The 17,986-nt window shown below is 36.9% G+C and overlaps 4 protein-coding genes across 4 annotated transcripts; 1 reads left to right on the top strand and 3 right to left on the bottom strand.

The window, feature by feature from the left end:
- Positions 1–1,490: 1,490 nt before the first annotated feature.
- Positions 1,491–4,107, bottom strand: fbxa-16 (Tetratricopeptide repeat protein). Its single transcript, NM_075669.4, has 3 exons — positions 3,915–4,107; positions 2,875–3,554; positions 1,491–1,779 (listed from the first exon to the last, which is right to left on the bottom strand). The coding sequence occupies exons 1-2, from the start codon at positions 3,965–3,967 to the stop codon at positions 3,419–3,421; spliced, it is 189 nt and encodes a 62-aa protein (NP_508070.2). The 5' UTR covers positions 3,968–4,107; the 3' UTR covers positions 1,491–1,779; positions 2,875–3,418.
- A 444-nt stretch (positions 4,108–4,551) lies between these two features.
- Positions 4,552–6,390, bottom strand: fbxa-222 (F-box domain-containing protein). Its single transcript, NM_001374931.2, has 4 exons — positions 6,186–6,390; positions 6,056–6,133; positions 5,085–5,548; positions 4,552–4,848 (listed from the first exon to the last, which is right to left on the bottom strand). The coding sequence occupies exons 1-4, from the start codon at positions 6,380–6,382 to the stop codon at positions 4,781–4,783; spliced, it is 807 nt and encodes a 268-aa protein (NP_001362041.1). The 5' UTR covers positions 6,383–6,390; the 3' UTR covers positions 4,552–4,780.
- Positions 6,391–6,955: 565 nt separating this feature from the next.
- On the bottom strand, positions 6,956–9,070 carry fbxa-221 (F-box domain-containing protein; the record flags this gene model as incomplete). The annotated part of the gene is made up of 6 exons (NM_001374930.1): positions 6,956–7,159; positions 7,527–8,208; positions 8,276–8,359; positions 8,407–8,607; positions 8,773–8,850; positions 8,892–9,070. The coding sequence occupies 6 exons, from the start codon at positions 9,068–9,070 to the stop codon at positions 6,956–6,958; spliced, it is 1,428 nt and encodes a 475-aa protein (NP_001362042.1).
- Positions 9,071–14,740: 5,670 nt separating this feature from the next.
- elk-2 (ELK transcription factor homolog) lies at positions 14,741–16,799 on the top strand (the record flags this gene model as incomplete). The annotated part of the gene is made up of 3 exons (NM_001374929.1): positions 14,741–14,940; positions 15,520–15,964; positions 16,710–16,799. The coding sequence occupies 3 exons, from the start codon at positions 14,741–14,743 to the stop codon at positions 16,797–16,799; spliced, it is 735 nt and encodes a 244-aa protein (NP_001362039.1).
- Between the last annotated feature and the right edge of the window lie 1,187 nt (positions 16,800–17,986).

Raw genomic sequence — 17,986 nt, 5'->3', positions numbered from 1 at the left:
CTCATGATCTCATGGTTCCGTAATAACATATCGAGTGTTGTTAAGCGCTCAAACTCACTTTACGAGAAATTTCAATTTCTGACGCGAATCGTCTCGAAACTGCCAATAGATGATGTTTGATCTGAAAAATTGAGTCTTGGCAAAAAAATGTTGCAAACATACAAGTTAAATCGCGAAAGAATGGAGGGAAAATGTAGAAAACTGAGAAATGAGAATAAATTGATCTGCGGCGATTCGAGTAAATTGCACGTTAATTGGCCACGCCCACAAAACCGTGTCCTTTGTTTCGGGAATAATTGATTTTGGTGACCTAAAAAAATTGAAAGTCTCCGTACAAAAATTTTTTATTTTTACTACTCAATTTTTGAATTCAGAAAGAATTTCTTCAAATATTTCCCGATTTGAATAAGCTATGTAATATGAATTTAGTTTTCCTTTTCTCTTAGCACTTTAAAGTTGTTTCCTAAAAATTGAATACAGTGTTTTTCAACGAAAGAAAAACACGCACAAAAAACTGCGAAAAACAACAAGGCGACATATTATTTTTGAAAATAATCTCAAATCTTCTGAAAAATTTGCGAAATGAGATATCATAATATAAAAATGACGACGGAAACATACAAATTAGGCCAAAATCGATAAATTCGTCAGTTTTCGAAAAGTGCAATACTCCCTGACAGTGTTTGCGGACTAAACACCAGAAACGACGAGCACTGACTTGAACTTAGTTTCTCTTTATTGAAATACATTTTTAAACTGACTATGTTTATTATTTTCAGATTATACAAATAAAATGGGATAAGCGGACGAATTATTGATAGAAAATTGCCTGGGAAACGATTACTCCGCTAGTTTGAGGTCAAACTGAAAGCAATTAAGGCAAAAATATCAATTTTTTCAGATAATGAAAATGAAAACAGAAATGGACAATACTTCTTCAAGATGAGGATGGAACTTATAGGAAAAAAAAATTCCCCCAAAAGCGAACCTGGGTAATCAATATGCTATTTTTGGCAAAAAAAAATAAAAACTTCTTTTACAGGAGTCAAAACGAGAAGCTCATCAATCTACTGCAACTATCGTCAATTCATATGCTCCAGCTCAAGCGGATACCTGTTTCCAATGAATTTCTCCGCTGAATTAGACTTTGACGAAGATCGTGTCTATGAAATGCTTTGCTCGGATGATGAGAATACGACTAATTATTCTGACGAGATCAATGCGATAATAGATGCGAATATGCGGAGTCTATGGGTATTTCAATTGTGAGTGTTTTGATGCTATATTCTTCTGCATTACAATTTTTTATTGCAGAACCCTCCAACTACAGCCGCCGGAACAAAAATTAAAAACGAAGATTCAAGCAAAAACGCGGAAGAAACTGTCGATACCACTACTTCGTATGCTCGGAAAGCGAACGAACAAGTCTTTGGATGAATAAAGGTTTTTGTATGAATTGCCACTCACACACACTGATCGATCTTATAAGGGTTTATTATATAAAGGGAAAGAGACGAATTGCATCGTCAAAACAGAGTAAACGGGAAAGGAGAAAGAAACGACAGCATCAGGTTGAACGTTAAAAAATGATGATTAATGAGCGTACTCCTCTCCTTATATAGGCTTCCGGATTAAAGGCGCAGCCTTTAACGACGACTGGTCTCGGCACGACAATGCGACCAATGCTCGCATGGCGGGAATTCGAACTGGAGTTTCTTGCCCAAGCAGATTGTCCTCGTTGTAGAAATCGTTGACCTTGACCAATTTCGCCCGTTCTTTCTGTAAGTTATCGATGTGATAAGAACAGGGTAGGAATTCTTACAAATCCGAGGTAATTCATAATTCAATCGAAAAAAAATACCAAGTTATTTTTTACAGAAACTCTCAAAGATGATTAGCGGACATGCATGCGGACAAACAACTTTGACGAGATGTGCCTCCCTTTAAACTCAGAAATGCAAAATAAAACACAAAGTACGAATATTCTCAAAAAAAAACTCTATTTTCAACTTTTTTCAGATCTCGGTCTAAAAAAATCGATTTTTTTGGAAATTCTTCGAACTTGTCCACACCGCTCCGTTTTGTGCCACTCGCCGAGCCCCGTACACACATATTTTTAAGAAGAATCCTGCCATATCTGGGACCGAAATTATTTCACAAAAAAAAGAAAAAAGTCCCAAAAGCAAAAAAAAATAAATTTGCGAAAACAGAACAAAGTGTTTTTTCGCCGAAAATCCGAAAAAAGAATGGAATTGAGAATGTTTTTTTTTTCAAAAAATTAGTATTTTGAGCATACTTGTAACCCGGTTACATTTTTTAGCGTTATTTTTTGAAAAAATCTTACATGTAACTAAATTTCAAATTTTATGAATTTTTACGATGATTTTTTGCTCCGGTGAAAACAAAAAATGATTTTTTCAGAAAAAACACAAAAAAATCCACAGTCCTGAATCTCACTATCAAATATAATCTCTCCTCTTCCCAGATTCATGTCAATTCTGTCTCGAAAATATGACCTGTTGTTCTGTTAAGAAACAGTTGTATTGTAAATAAATTTTTATAGATAACAGTTTTGAAATAAAACACAAAATGCACGAAAAGTCCCATTATCATAAAATATTAGTTAGTTTTGAGATACTTTCTCAATCTTGAACTCCTTTTCCTCAAAACTGATGAGAAAATCGGCAGTGGAATTGCGGTAACGGATCGATCCTTCTGAACCACCTTCGTAGTCTGGCTGGAAGACTCTCGCGACCTCTTCAGGGAAGAAAAAATCGATGGCCGGGAAATACCCAAATACGAATGTTCGACATTTGCAGATAACTTGGAACATTTTAGTTGTATAAAACTTCAGATTTGTCAGTCTGAACTTACATCTCTAATCTTAACTGCATCTTCAGGATTAAATCTGATTAGATGAAGCTCGAATGGATCGAAGTTGTAGAGATACTCCATTGGCATCAACGTATGACTTCTCCAGGAGATGGTTAATTTTTTTGCCATTTTCCATTGTCCCGTATTTGCTACTTCCCACAGTTTTTCAGCTGTTGGAGGTGGCTTCGCATTCCGTTCTTGTTGTGATGCGTCTCCGATAGCCTTGTTTATTAGGTCCAAAGAAATTTCTTTGAGTGTTCCTGCTTTGAAATGTGGCAGAATCGAAGTCAATTCGTTAAAGCAAATTCCTCCAAGATAGATTTCTCTAGTTTCTAAACTGCTCAGACTGGCTTGAACTCTTCTAGAACGTATTTCCCTGTCGACTCCATCCAACAAAAGGCTGACAACAAGAGAATTAAGTTGAAGATTCGGAAGCTTCATAATCCAGGAGAAGTCATTCAATGCAAGTTCGTTTTGATATTGCCCATTAGCTAATGCCTTGGTATTTGTTCCAGAATGTATGGAGCATCCACTTCTTGTTTGTTCATTCATAAGTAACTTTATTACCAAAGTGACAAAGATGTGAAGATAATTCACCAATAACTACACCTATGTCAAACTTTTCCGAAGTGTTATCGATCGCCTTGCGGAAATATTCGACTCCTTTGTCTAGTTTTTCTCTGAAAAATTAATAATATCAAAAACGTCACGTTAAATTGGAATACAAACATTGTTGAAAAGTGTACTTTATTGAAATATTACGGGAACAATAAATCATGAGAATGCGTACTTGGTGCATTTTATTTGACGCTCGATATCTCTTAGCGAAAACTACAGTAAGAGCTTCAATATCTATTGTTATTTGAGTTCTTACTGTAGTCTTCGCTAAGAGATATCGCGCGTCAAATAAAATGCACCAAGTACGCATTCTCATGATTTATTGTTCCCGTAATAGGTTTTTCAAAATACTACGGTAGTTCAACTCAATAAGGATTGTAGTACTTTGTGATTACATAGTATCCTACAGTTCAAAAACTTACCGCTTGATGAAACTAACATTGCTAGCAACTTCTCGAATGATATAGGCTGGCATGTTCAGTTTGATTCCGGCTGGGAAATTGTGCACAACAGTTATTCAGTAGAAATTAGCGATAACTGTTTGTCAATTATGAATTGAGGGGACTAAAAATAGCAAGTATTCAAGAAAACGCTCACTAAAAACGTATAGTATGTATGTTGCACGTCCAGTTGGTCGTTTTATAGCCGGTTTTTATAGGCAAGTAGGCGGAACCAAAAATGTACATGTTTATTGCCCAACTTGTTACATGCAGGTGCGGCAGGTGTATTGCAATGAGCATGAGCGGCAAATATCAACAAAGAGATGCGCAAGAAAGATGAACATGCTTTGTTTTCAACGATCTTGATATAAAAACATAATGAGTTTATTATGTAACATATGTATACATGTGGTTATCTTGAGCATCAATCTTTGTTTTTCGTAAAGGTTATCATGATACTGCAACGTGGCTTTCTTGAGGATGAGCTGCCTTTGAGCCGTTCATAATAGAACAAAACAGATCTTTCGAAGTTTTTCAAAGAAAAGCAAGGTTTTTCTGCAGTTAAGATTGAACATTTTCACCTGCCGCAAATAAGATACAGTTATAAATTTCAATTTAGTTTATACAAAACATAATTTTATTGATATAAAACATGACAATTTATTATACAACCTAAATAATAATTGCAAACTATTTAAAGTGTTGGCTGATCTTCTTCACTATCATCTCTTTTCTCAACTGCAAACTTATAGGCCTCGCACTGGATAACGAATCGTGAACTAGTTGTATTGTATTCCAGAATGTTGACTGCATCACCTTCATGATTTGGGTCGAAGACCCTTGCGATTTCAATGGGGTCCGTGATTAAGCTTCGGAAAATCGCCTTTTGCAAGTTGGTAGGGAAATTGTCGAGATGCTGAAAAAAGGCGCTAGAAAGTTTGTCGTAAGTTTTCCAAACTGTTAATTTTGTGAAAGTTTTTCAATAGTAAGAAGTTGGTCAAAAGGCAGCTTTACTTCATTTTATCAGAAATATTATTGCAGTAAAAATTTTCGCAAAAGGAATTGAAAGTTCGCAATCCCCGCAAATCTGAATAATTTTGGCATGTTTCCATTTCGCCGACTCATAGACATCTGCATTCAACTCAAAATTACTTGAATCTCGAGAAACGTCTAGAATAATGTGCTCGATTGTCTCTGAATTGAAGCAAGTTATCATGGGCTTGATTTCAGATTGATGGATTCCATTGAAAAATACAGTTTTTAAATTCGGCCATTTCAAAGTTCCAACCGTCTCGATCACCTCCTGACGGGCTTCTTCCCCAACAGCACTTGAAAATGTTACGCCGAAATGTTTAAGATGAAGCTTCGGACATTTTAGAAAGTTGGAGAAGTCGTTCAATGCCAATTCCAACTGGTTTCCTCCTATGACAGGTTTTGCATAATCCTCATACTTCACAATGCAACCGCCTTCGAATTCTCGATATACAATTTCATGTTTAGAAAATTCGAGAAATGTCCAATCTCTGCACATTCGAAAACTCACTGCACTGTGAGCTGCCGCATCAATTTCCGGGACAACTTTTCGCAAGATTCGGCAAACTTTTTGAAGGACCATCCTGGAAATTTCAGAGTTATTTTTTATCATTGCAGAATATGTCCTAATATATTTTTAAGGAATTATGTTAAAAGAGGATAAATTTTAAAAATTGCAGAACGGCCAAGAAATGGGCGGAGCTTAATTTCTGTTTTTATTAACATGCTGAAATTCCAAGGTTTTTGCGTAAGCTTGATATTTCCAATTTTTTCTAATGGGAAACAGTTTTTTAAGTTTGAAACGTTTTCGTAAAGTTGCGAACACGTGCTCAGTGAGCCCCAGGAGAAGTAGGCGTGTCAGTTAAGTCCAGCTCTTTTTTGGGTCCCGCAGCGAAGATCCGTACCCATTCGCTGTAAGACCCAATGAAAGGGTGACCCTTTTTCTGTGATTCTCTAAAAATTGATTCTCTAAAAACCCACAAATTGACTTTTCCTTAGTAATCTCATAAAATTGGCAGGAACAACAAAAATTGGCAGGAACAACATGTGGGAAAGGCTATCAGGAACTTTTTGAAGTGTTTAAGACTTACTTGTCACGAAAACACAGTTCATTCAAAATCCGCTGAAGTATTTTAATTGGCATATCCGACAAGTTTTTGGGCTCCAATCTGGAATTCATATTTTACTTTAAACATAAATATTTTCCGATATTTAACCTACTTCTGATCATAATTCAAATCATGATTTCCTTCATAAAATCGATAAAACCAGAACTCAAAATCTATGTAATCCATGACGTCATCGCCTAGTTTTTCGCAGAAATTCTTATAGCTTTCACGTATTGGCTTGCGGTGAAGAACTTCGTTGAGAATGCATGATCGAATGAAAATTGGATTTTCCAGTACTGATTCGGTCATTTCTGAAAAATAAAAACAAAATATGAGTCTGCCTAAAAAAAGAAAACGAAGACAACAAAAAAGTGCAACAGCACTCTCGAAGAGAAAAGAATACGCAAATACGCAGTGGCTATTCTTGTTGGGAGGTCTTATGGAGAAGCACGAGGGAATGAGAGAAGTGCTCCAGAGACATAGAGAAAAGAGAGACGAATCTGAAAAGAGGGCAGGCGATGGAAAATGAGAATGCGGAGTCGTCGCGAGCACGTGAGAGGAGGGTTACAGGGTGAAAAAGTCTAAGTATAGCTTGATGGTACTATATCGTTAGTGGGAACAATGTATGAATAATCTATGAATAGTCCAACTCCAAAAATTTTCAAAATTTTCAGTCAAATCTTTTGGACTTTTTTTCCAGAAATGCTTAAGTTAGTAGTTGCCCATATTTGACAGTAAATATGAAAATTTCAAAGATTTTTCCGATACATTTTACTATGATATTGGGCAACTTTAAAGTATACCGTATGACGTGTTGATTACCACCATATTTTTTAAGAAATTACTTTTATTGCGAACAAGGAGATTAGACAACAACTGAAATCATGCAGTAAAGTTAGGAAAAATGAGAATTTCACTGTGATAAGCAAAATTAATCACAAAAACACGGTGCCTAGTGCGGTAATTAATACGGCAGTCGAGTGGAAGCCTGTCCAAGTTTGGGTCAAACATCTGCTCAAGACCTCTGATTGTGATTGGAGAGAACTTGAATCTGCCGTATCGAAAGTGTGGAGATTCTATGAGAATCTGAAAACAAAATTACATTTTGTCATTTCTATGTGTTTGGCTTTCAAAACTATTGTGAAACGGGAACATAGTAATGAATACATACATATGTACATTGGTACCAATTGATAGATTTATTTCTTGGAATTTAGAATATTTGCTTTCTTTAATTGTTGTAAACAAATTTGAAATGAGTTTAGCTAATTGAAAATTAATAACAGGCCTAGACGAGGCTTAGGCTTAGACTTGGGCTTAGGCTTAGACTTAGACTTAGACTTAGACTTAGGCTTAGGCTCATACTTCTTATTTTCATTTTTCACAATTAAGCGAAATATGAGCAGCTAAAATATCTCATTGAGATGTTACCCTTTCAAAACAAAAAGCTTACGTTTCGAATATCAATAACATTTCTTCTGGAACCGTTCCAAATTTCCAGATTGACACTCGTAAAATGAAGAAAATGCTCAAGAGGGATTCGCCCATCGACCTTCCAATACATTTTAATGTTTTTAGCCTGTAACCATTGTTTCAAACGGACAGCTTTTTCGAACCCGGGAATATCCGACTCGCGATGGAACCCCAAGATCATATGTTCAAGCGTTCCGGGTTTGAAATGAGAAAGCACTGACGCAAGTTCGTAATTGTTTTCCTTATCCCTCAAGAAGTTGCTATCAAGTTTCAACTTCTTCACATTCAGCAAATGAGGCAACAATTTCAGAACCTTCTTGAGTATTGTGCCATACTCAACGCGATATTCCTCACTCTTAATATAACATCTCATATTTACATTGAACATTCTCAATTTGAGCTTCGGATTTTGGAGAATTGCTTTTAAATCTGCCATGACAAGTTCCAAACAGTCACCACTACCAATGAGTATTCCATCCATTCTACAATCTTTCCTTATCTTGCATCCCTCTGGAGAATTGTAGTATTCCACCAAATCACCATCAATGACTAGTTTGCATTCGGATTCATCGTGAAGCGAATGAGCAGCAACACTTTTGATACTGTGGTGATTTTTATCAACAAGAGCTTCAAGCTTGCGGGAGACTCTTCGGACTATCATTCTGTAACATTTGAGGTAGAAATAGGCCCATATATATATATATATATATATATATATGTCATGCTCACCGATCCAGTACAGTTGACCCATCCAAAATATCGCTGACGATCTGTATCGGTAAGTCGACAAAAGAAGTTTGCGGTGGCTCCTCACTGAAATTCGAGCACTTTTTTGAAAGTTTTCAAAATAATTTCCCAACCTTTGAACATAATGCAATTCCTTATTTCCATGGTAGAACAGGTAGTACCAAAACTCGTAATCGCGGTATTCCATGGAGTTGGAAACAAGTCTACAGAATTTACGATACGATTCGAATATTGGTATCTCGTTTAGGGCGTCAAAAAGTATGCAAGCTCGCATTGCGACCTGGCTGTCGGAGATGTGGATTACTTTTCGGGGTCTGGAAAATATTTAGTAATATTTCGCAACCTCCACGGTTTCGAGAGCAAAATTTTTTTAGGGATTTAGATAATTCGAGCAAAATTTCAAGCAAAAATATAAAAACTACCATCTTCTTAGAGCAGATCTAAAATGGTCCCGGAAATCGCCGAGACCAAAAACTAACCGAAAAACATTGCGTAGCCGTAGTGCAGTTTTTCGAAGCATCTGTATAGGAGAGCGGATTGCAGATAGCGGTTCCAATCTGAGAGAATAACAACTACAACTCACTATAGTTGGCGTTACCTCTTATCATAATTCAAATCGTGGTTTCCGCTCTCGAATCGCGAAATCCAGAACTCTGCGTCTGAAAATCTGACAATTTCATTTCCAGGAGAATGAAGCTTAAGTTCCGAGAAAGTTTCTAATACGCCCTTCTTGTCGAGCACCTGGTAGAGAAGAACGGCGCGACTTGCTATTTTCATGTTATGAAGAGGAGTGGCAACCTGATTGTAAATTATTGTAATGCTCACATGATGCTCAAATTACCAAATATCATTAAAAGCTTTTCGAAAAGTTTTGGAAAATTGTTTTCATTTACATTACAATGTTGAAAAATTATATTTTTAAACACAACATAAAAGTAAAAGAAAAATTATTTTTAGGTCGACAAATACCAAAAAAAAAATGAGTGAAAACTGAGTTTTCACCAATTCCGGCTCGAAATAAAAATAATTTCCAAAAACTAGCTTCAAAAGACCGAATTTCATAACGAGACACTTCTTAAAAATTAGTCAAATTTGTTTTATGGCGGGTCAAAAACTTGAAACTATGGCCTAATTTCAACTAAAATCCCCAATTTTCCTTTTTTTTGTGTCACATCCGTCGGAAAAGTTAGCACACTGCCAAGAAAAAATTCAAAACTCTGTGGCTTCATCGATTATTTTACTCTCTGTGGCTTCCCACTATATTTTACTCTCTGTGGCTTCCCACTATATTTTACTCTCTGTGGCTTCCCACTATATTTTACTCTCTGTGGCTTCATCGATTATTTTACTCTCTGTGGCTTCCCACTATATTTTACTCTCTGTGGCTTCCCACTATATTTTACTCTCTGTGGCTTCCCACTATATTTTACTCTCTGTGGCTTCCCACTATACTTTACTCTCTGTGGCTTCCCACTATATTTTACTCTCTGTGGCTTCATCGATTATTTTACTCTCTGTGGCTTCCCACTATATTTTACTCTCTGTGGCTTCCCACTATATTTTACTCTCTGTGGCTTCCCACTATATTTTACTCTCTGTGGCTTCCCACTATATTTTACTCTCTGTGGCTTCCCACTATATTTTACTCTCTGTGGCTTCCCACTATATTTTACTCTCTGTGGTTTCCCACTATATTTTACTCTCTGTGGCTTCCCACTATATTTTACTCTCTGTGGCTTCATCGATTATTTTACTCTCTGTGGCTTCCCACTATATTTTACTCTCTGTGGCTTCCCACTATATTTTACTCTCTGTGGCTTCCCACTATATTTTACTCTCTGTGGTTTCCCACTATATTTTACTCTCTGTGGCTTCCCACTATATTTTACTCTCTGTGGCTTCATCGATTATTTTACTCTCTGTGGCTTCCCACTATATTTTACTCTCTGTGGCTTCCCACTATATTTTACTTTCTGTGGCTTCCCACTATATTTTACTCTCTGTGGTTTCCCACTATATTTTACTCTCTGTGGCTTCCCACTATATTTTACTCTCTGTGGCTTCATCGATTATTTTACTCTCTGTGGCTTCCCACTATATTTTACTCTCTGTGGCTTCCCACTATATTTTACTCTCTGTGGCTTCCCACTATATTTTACTCTCTGTGGTTTCCCACTATATTTTACTCTCTGTGGCTTCCCACTATATTTTACTCTCTGTGGCTTCCCACTATATTTTACTCTCTGTGGCTTCATCGATTATTTTACTCTCTGTGGCTTCCCACTATATTTTACTCTCTGTGGCTTCCCACTATATTTTACTTTCTGTGGCTTCATCGATTATTTTACTCTCTGTGGCTTCCCACTATATTTTACTCTCTGTGGCTTCCCACTATATTTTACTCTCTGTGGCTTCCCACTATATTTTACTTTCTGTGGCTTCCCACTATATTTTACTCTCTGTGGCTTCCCACTATATTTTACTCTCTGTGGCTTCCCACTATATTTTACTTTCTGTGGCTTCATCGATTATTTTACTCTCTGTGGCTTCCCACTATATTTTACTCTCTGTGGCTTCCCACTATATTTTACTCTCTGTGGCTTCCCACTATATTTTACTCTCTGTGGCTTCCCACTATATTTTACTCTCTGTGGCTTCCCACTATATTTTACTCTCTGTGGCTTCCCACTATATTTTACTCTCTGTGGCTTCCCACTATATTTTACTTTCTGTGGCTTCATCGATTATTTTACTCTCTGTGGCTTCCCACTATATTTTACTCTCTGTGGCTTCCCACTATATTTTACTCTCTGTGGCTTCCCACTATATTTTACTCTCTGTGGCTTCCCACTATTTTTTACTCTCTGTGGCTTCATCGATTATTTTACTCTCTGTGGCTTCCCACTATATTTTACTCTCTGTGGCTTCCCACTATATTTTACTCTCTGTGGCTTCCCACTATATTTTACTCTCTGTGGTTTCCCACTATATTTTACTCTATGTGGCTTCATCGATTATTTTACTCTCTGTGGCTTCCCACTATATTTTACTCTCTGTGGCTTCCCACTATATTTTACTCTCTGTGGCTTCATCGTTTATTTTACTCTCTGTGGCTTCCCACTATATTTTACTCTCTGTGGCTTCCCACTATATTTTACTCTCTGTGGCTTCATCGATTATTTTACTCTCTGTGGCTTCCCACTATATTTTACTCTCTGTGGCTTCCCACTATATTTTACTCTCTGTGGCTTCATCGATTATTTTACTCTCTGTGGCTTCCCACTATATTTTACTTTCTGTGGCTTCATCGATTATTTTACTCTCTGTGGCTTCCCACTATATTTTACTCTCTGTGGCTTCATCGATTATTTTACTCTCTGTGGCTTCCCACTATATTTTACTCTCTGTGGCTTCATCGATTATTTTACTCTCTGTGGCTTCCCACTATATTTTACTTTCTGTGGCTTCATCGATTATTTTACTCTCTGTGGCTTCCCACTATATTTTACTCTCTGTGGCTTCATCGATTATTTTACTCTCTGTGGCTTCCCACTATATTTTACTCTCTGTGGCTTCATCGATTATTTTACTCTCTGTGGCTTCCCACTATATTTTACTCTCTGTGGCTTCCCACTATATTTTACTCTCTGTGGCTTCCCACTATATTTTACTCTCTGTGGCTTCCCACTATATTTTACTCTCTGTGGCTTCATCGATTATTTTACTCTCTGTGGCTTCCCACTATATTTTACTCTCTGTGGCTTCATCGATCATTTTACTCTCTGTGGCTTCCCACTATATTTTACTCTCTGTGGCTTCATCGATTATTTTACTCTCTGTGACTTCCCACTATATTTTACTCTCTGTGGCTTCATCGATTATTTTACTCTCTGTGGCTTCCCACTATATTTTACTTTCTGTGGCTTCATCGATTATTTTACTCTCTGTGGCTTCATCGATTATTTTACTCTCTGTGGCTTCCCACTATATTTTACTCTCTGTGGCTTCAACGATTATTTTACTCTCTGTGGCTTCCCACTATATTTTACTCTCTGTGGCTTCATCGTTTATTTTACTCTCTGTGGCTTCCCACTATATTTTACTCTCTGTGGCTTCATCGATTATTTTACTCTCTGTGGCTTCCCACTATATTTTACTCTCTGTGGCTTCCCACTATATTTTACTCTCTGTGGTTTCCCACTATATTTTACTCTCTGTGGCTTCCCACTATATTTTACTCTCTGTGGCTTCATCGATTATTTTACTCTCTGTGGCTTCCCACTATATTTTACTCTCTGTGGCTTCCCACTATATTTTACTCTCTGTGGCTTCCCACTATATTTTACTCTCTGTGGTTTCCCACTATATTTTACTCTCTGTGGCTTCCCACTATATTTTACTCTCTGTGGCTTCATCGATTATTTTACTCTCTGTGGCTTCCCACTATATTTTACTCTCTGTGGCTTCCCACTATATTTTACTTTCTGTGGCTTCCCACTATATTTTACTCTCTGTGGTTTCCCACTATATTTTACTCTCTGTGGCTTCCCACTATATTTTACTCTCTGTGGCTTCCCACTATATTTTACTCTCTGTGGTTTCCCACTATATTTTACTCTCTGTGGCTTCCCACTATATTTTACTCTCTGTGGCTTCATCGATTATTTTACTCTCTGTGGCTTCCCACTATATTTTACTCTCTGTGGCTTCCCACTATATTTTACTTTCTGTGGCTTCCCACTATATTTTACTCTCTGTGGTTTCCCACTATATTTTACTCTCTGTGGCTTCCCACTATATTTTACTCTCTGTGGCTTCATCGATTATTTTACTCTCTGTGGCTTCCCACTATATTTTACTCTCTGTGGCTTCCCACTATATTTTACTCTCTGTGGCTTCCCACTATATTTTACTCTCTGTGGCTTCCCACTATATTTTACTCTCTGTGGCTTCATCGATTATTTTACTCTCTGTGGCTTCATCGATTATTTTACTCTCTGTGGCTTCCCACTATATTTTACTCTCTGTGGCTTCATCGATTATTTTACTCTCTGTGGCTTCCCACTATATTTTACTCTCTGTGGCTTCCCACTATATTTTACTCTCTGTGGCTTCCCACTATATTTTACTCTCTGTGGCTTCCCACTATATTTTACTCTCTGTGGCTTCATCGATTATTTTACTCTCTGTGGCTTCCCACTATATTTTACTCTCTGTGGCTTCATCGATCATTTTACTCTCTGTGGCTTCCCACTATATTTTACTCTCTGTGGCTTCATCGATTATTTTACTCTCTGTGACTTCCCACTATATTTTACTCTCTGTGGCTTCATCGATTATTTTACTCTCTGTGGCTTCCCACTATATTTTACTTTCTGTGGCTTCATCGATTATTTTACTCTCTGTGGCTTCATCGATTATTTTACTCTCTGTGGCTTCCCACTATATTTTACTCTCTGTGGCTTCAACGATTATTTTACTCTCTGTGGCTTCCCACTATATTTTACTCTCTGTGGCTTCATCGTTTATTTTACTCTCTGTGGCTTCCCACTATATTTTACTCTCTGTGGCTTCATCGATTATTTTACTCTCTGTGGCTTCCCACTATATTTTACTCTCTGTGGCTTCCCACTATATTTTACTCTCTGTGGCTTCATCGATTATTTTACTCTCTGTGGCTTCCCACTATATTTTACTCTCTGTGGCTTCATCGATTATTTTACTCTCTGTGGCTTCCCACTATATTTTACTCTCTGTGGCTTCCAAAAATAATTTCCAAGTTTTTAATGATTTGTTGCATATTGAAAAAAACATTTTTCGGGTTTTTTGAAATGAATATCGTAGCTACAGAAACGGTAGTACACTCTTCTGAAAATACAAAAAATTTGCAATTTTTATAGCTAGGACACTTTTTGCCTGCACAAATATGAGCAACCAAAAATAATTTCCAAGTTTTTAATGATTTGTTGCATTTTGAAAAAAACATTTTTTGGGTTTTTTGAAATGAATATCGTAGCTACAGAAACGGTAGTACACTCTTCTGGAGATACAAAAAATTTGCAATTTTTATAGCTAGGGCACTTTTTGTCTGCACAAATATGGGCAACCAAAAAGAATTTCCAAGTTTTAATGATTTGTTGCATTTTGAAAAAAACATTTTTCGGGTTTTTTGAAATGAATATCGTAGCTACAGAAACGGTAGTACACTCTTCTGAAAATACAAAAAATTTGCAATTTTTATAGCTAGGGCACTTTTTGCCTGCACAAATATGAGCAACCAAAAATAATTTCCAAGTTTTAAAGCCAATTTTGCAGATATCAAAAAATGTTCAACTACAAAACTTGCTAACCAAATTGAACATTTTTCAGGTGATCGGCAAAAAGTTCGTATATCGCTTTGTAACTACTGACGCCCACACTCCGCCGACCGCCGACTTTTCCTCAAATATGAACATGAAGATGTGTTATGTCAAAGACGAGAAGGACATTCGACACGAGATTCCGTCGTTTATGACGTCATTACAAGCACCGCCGCCGCCTCCACCACCTCAAAATCCACGTGGCAACACGGATTTCTCGGCGCTGAGCCTTCTTGGGACGGATTCACCGACGACGCACAGTGTCAGCACACCAAGTCCAACAGATAGGTAAGATTTGGGAAAATCGATAATGATTTGAGCAAAAATCAATGAATATTTGAAAAAATCGATTAAATTATAGAAAAATCAATAAATTTAACAGAAAATCGATACATTTTTTCAATCAATAATTTTGAAGGGACGGCATAGATAGTTGTTTTTTGTTGAATAAAAGTTCAAATGCTCAAGAAAGTCAATATATTTTTTAACCGAAAAATCAATAAATTGTCTCGAAGCACGGGGTTCTGGCCTTCCTCATTGAATTTTTCGCGCTCCATTGACAATCGCCTTACGGACAACACTTGGGAAAGTCGTATACTCCACACGGACGAAGACGTTTAGTTTTACAACTAAAATCGAGCCGCGACGCGACACACAACGTGCCGTAAATCTACCCCAGGTATGGCCGAGCTAAAATGGCCTAGTTCGGCAAACTCTTCCATTTCAATTTATGAGAGAAGCCAGAAATCCTTGCCAAAGATTAGCCGTAATTTTTATATGAAATCAATAAATGGATTGAAAATCCAAAAATCGTCGAGAAAATCGATATTTTCTAGAGAAAAAATCAATAATTTTTTTATTTTTCAGTGTGTGCTCCCCGTCAAGCAGTGTGGCCTCCTCAGCGACTCCATCCACCTCATCCCCTGTAGATGAGTCCCGACAATGCCGAAAACGATCCCTATCGTCCTCCACAACGCCATCGACGACTGCACCGCCGCAGCCGCCAACGAAAAAAGGAATGAAGCCGAACCCGCTGAACCTGACAGCAACCTCGAATTTCTCCTTACAACCGTCAATCTCGTCTCCACTTCTGATGCTTCAGCAACACCATCAAAACTCCCCGCTATTCCAAGCACAGATCAGTCAACTGTACACGTACGCAGCGCTGGCGTCTGCCGGGCTTTATGGACCACAAATATCACCACATTTGGCGTCCCAGTCACCGTTCCGATCACCACTGGTAACACCGAAGAATTTGGGGCTCGGCGAGCTTGGCAGCAGTGGTAGGACTCCCGGTCTTGGCGAGAGTCAGGTTGGTTTTTTTTTAAATACGAAATATTTATGGATTTTTTTCTCTATTTATATCGAAAAATAATTATTGTGCATTGAAAATTAAAAATTCCCGCTTTTTTCGTGTCGAGACCTCTCACACACTTAGGGCTATGTGCCTTTAAAAACACAGTAACCAAGTTTAATTTTTCTTCACAGTTTGTTCAGAGGAATTTCTCTGAAAATCGTTTGGAAAATGAATCTTACTTTTAGAAAAACATAGAACGTAGCGAGTATTAAAAAAAAATTTTTTTAGCCAAAAAACCCCTAAAAACTGATTTTCCGCCTCGAAATCTCACTTTTCAAACTATTTTCGCCAAATTTTTAGTCTTATTTTCTAAATTATTAGTGAAAAATATCTCTCCTGTCTAGGATTTACCCGAAAATAGCCTGTTTCCTCTTTGAGAATCGTAAAATCTCTGGAAATCAATAAAAATCCAGCTGTCGTGGCGAGACCTCCCACAAGGATAGAGGTATGAGCCTTTAAAGCTACCGTACCAATTTTTAATAAATTAAATTCATTTCTGATAATTTTCCAATGGAAATAAAGATATAAAATGAAGAATATTGTTAAACTTATCATTTTTGAAAAAAAAATCTCGAATTGAAAGTCAGAAAAAAATCGAATTTTCAACAATTTTCACCCGGTTTCTCCCTAGTTTTTAACAATTTTTATAAAAATTCTCAATGGCTTGCATTTAAACATTCAAAATTTCTATACTTTTCAGGTGTTCCAATTCCCGCCGGTCTCCGCATTCCAGGCCACAAATCCGCTGCTAAACACATTCTCCAACTCAGACAAACGCTTAGTAGCTTAATTAGATTTCAACCATATTAAACGAGATTTCAACCATATTTGTTTAGAAAATCCATATTGCATTATATTTGCTCCATATTAGATTAGAAATCCATGTTAGATTAGATTTCCTCCATATTTCATTAGAAAACAAATCTAATCCAATATGGCACGCTCTCAGCCATATTTGATTAGATTTCGACCATATTGGATTAGATTTTGTCCATATTGGATTAGAAATCCATGTTGGATTAGATTTCATCCATGTTTCATTAGAAAACAAATCTAATCTAATATGGTCGAAATCTAATCCAATATGGCACGCTCTCAGCCATATTTGATTAGATTTCGCCCATGTTAGATTAGAAATCTCACGAGAAATGGGCGTATTAAAATAAATAAATAAATAAGAAGAAAACGGAAAGTGCAAACGCGTAGGGCTTAAAATTTTTAAAATTAAAATTGAAAAGTTTTAAAATAAAATTATGATTTGAAAATAAGAATTATCTCCTGCAAATAATAATCTAAAGATGATGTCCGCTGACTGACTTTGACGAATCTCCGAAAAGTCTCCAACTGGTAATGTTTTTTTCAGAAAACACTTTTTTTTTCAAAATCCGGCAAGAAATTTCACGGCTACAACTGTGACAACTTCGATGGTTACAAACAACGAAATAACATATTCTATTAATTTAAATTAACTCCTACAAACCATTACTTTTTTCGGTATAGTTCGTGGAAAAATTATATCATTTCACACAAATGATACTAGAGCTCTTGCTGCGAAAAGAGGAAAACGGTTAACAAACTTTTTCAAATGAAAAACCTTGATATCAAGCCGTTCAAGTCTTCAAAATACATTCCCTCTACTCAGTTCATCTAATTTTCCTTAACTTATCGAAGAAACAACGCGCGCTACCACCACCAGCTATTTAACCGAACAGTTCATCGAAAGTTCATGTGTGCAGATTGGCCGAGTCGGTAAGGACTGTGTTCTGGACTGTGTTCTTACCGACTCGGCCAATCTGCACACATGAACTTTCGATGAACTGTTCGGTTAAATAGCTGGTGGTGGTAGCGCGCGTTGTTTCTTCGATAAGTTAAGGAAAATTAGATGAACTGAGTAGAGGGAATGTATTTTGAAGACTTGAACGGCTTGATATCAAGGTTTTTCATTTGAAAAAGTTTGTTAACCGTTTTCCTCTTTTC

The sequence above is a fragment of the Caenorhabditis elegans genome, chromosome X, assembly GCF_000002985.6.
Source record: "Caenorhabditis elegans chromosome X".
In the NCBI taxonomy this organism is placed as follows: Eukaryota; Metazoa; Nematoda; class Chromadorea; order Rhabditida; family Rhabditidae; genus Caenorhabditis; species Caenorhabditis elegans.
Note: the sequence above shows the minus strand (reverse complement) of the source record. Positions and strands in the feature narration are given on the sequence as shown.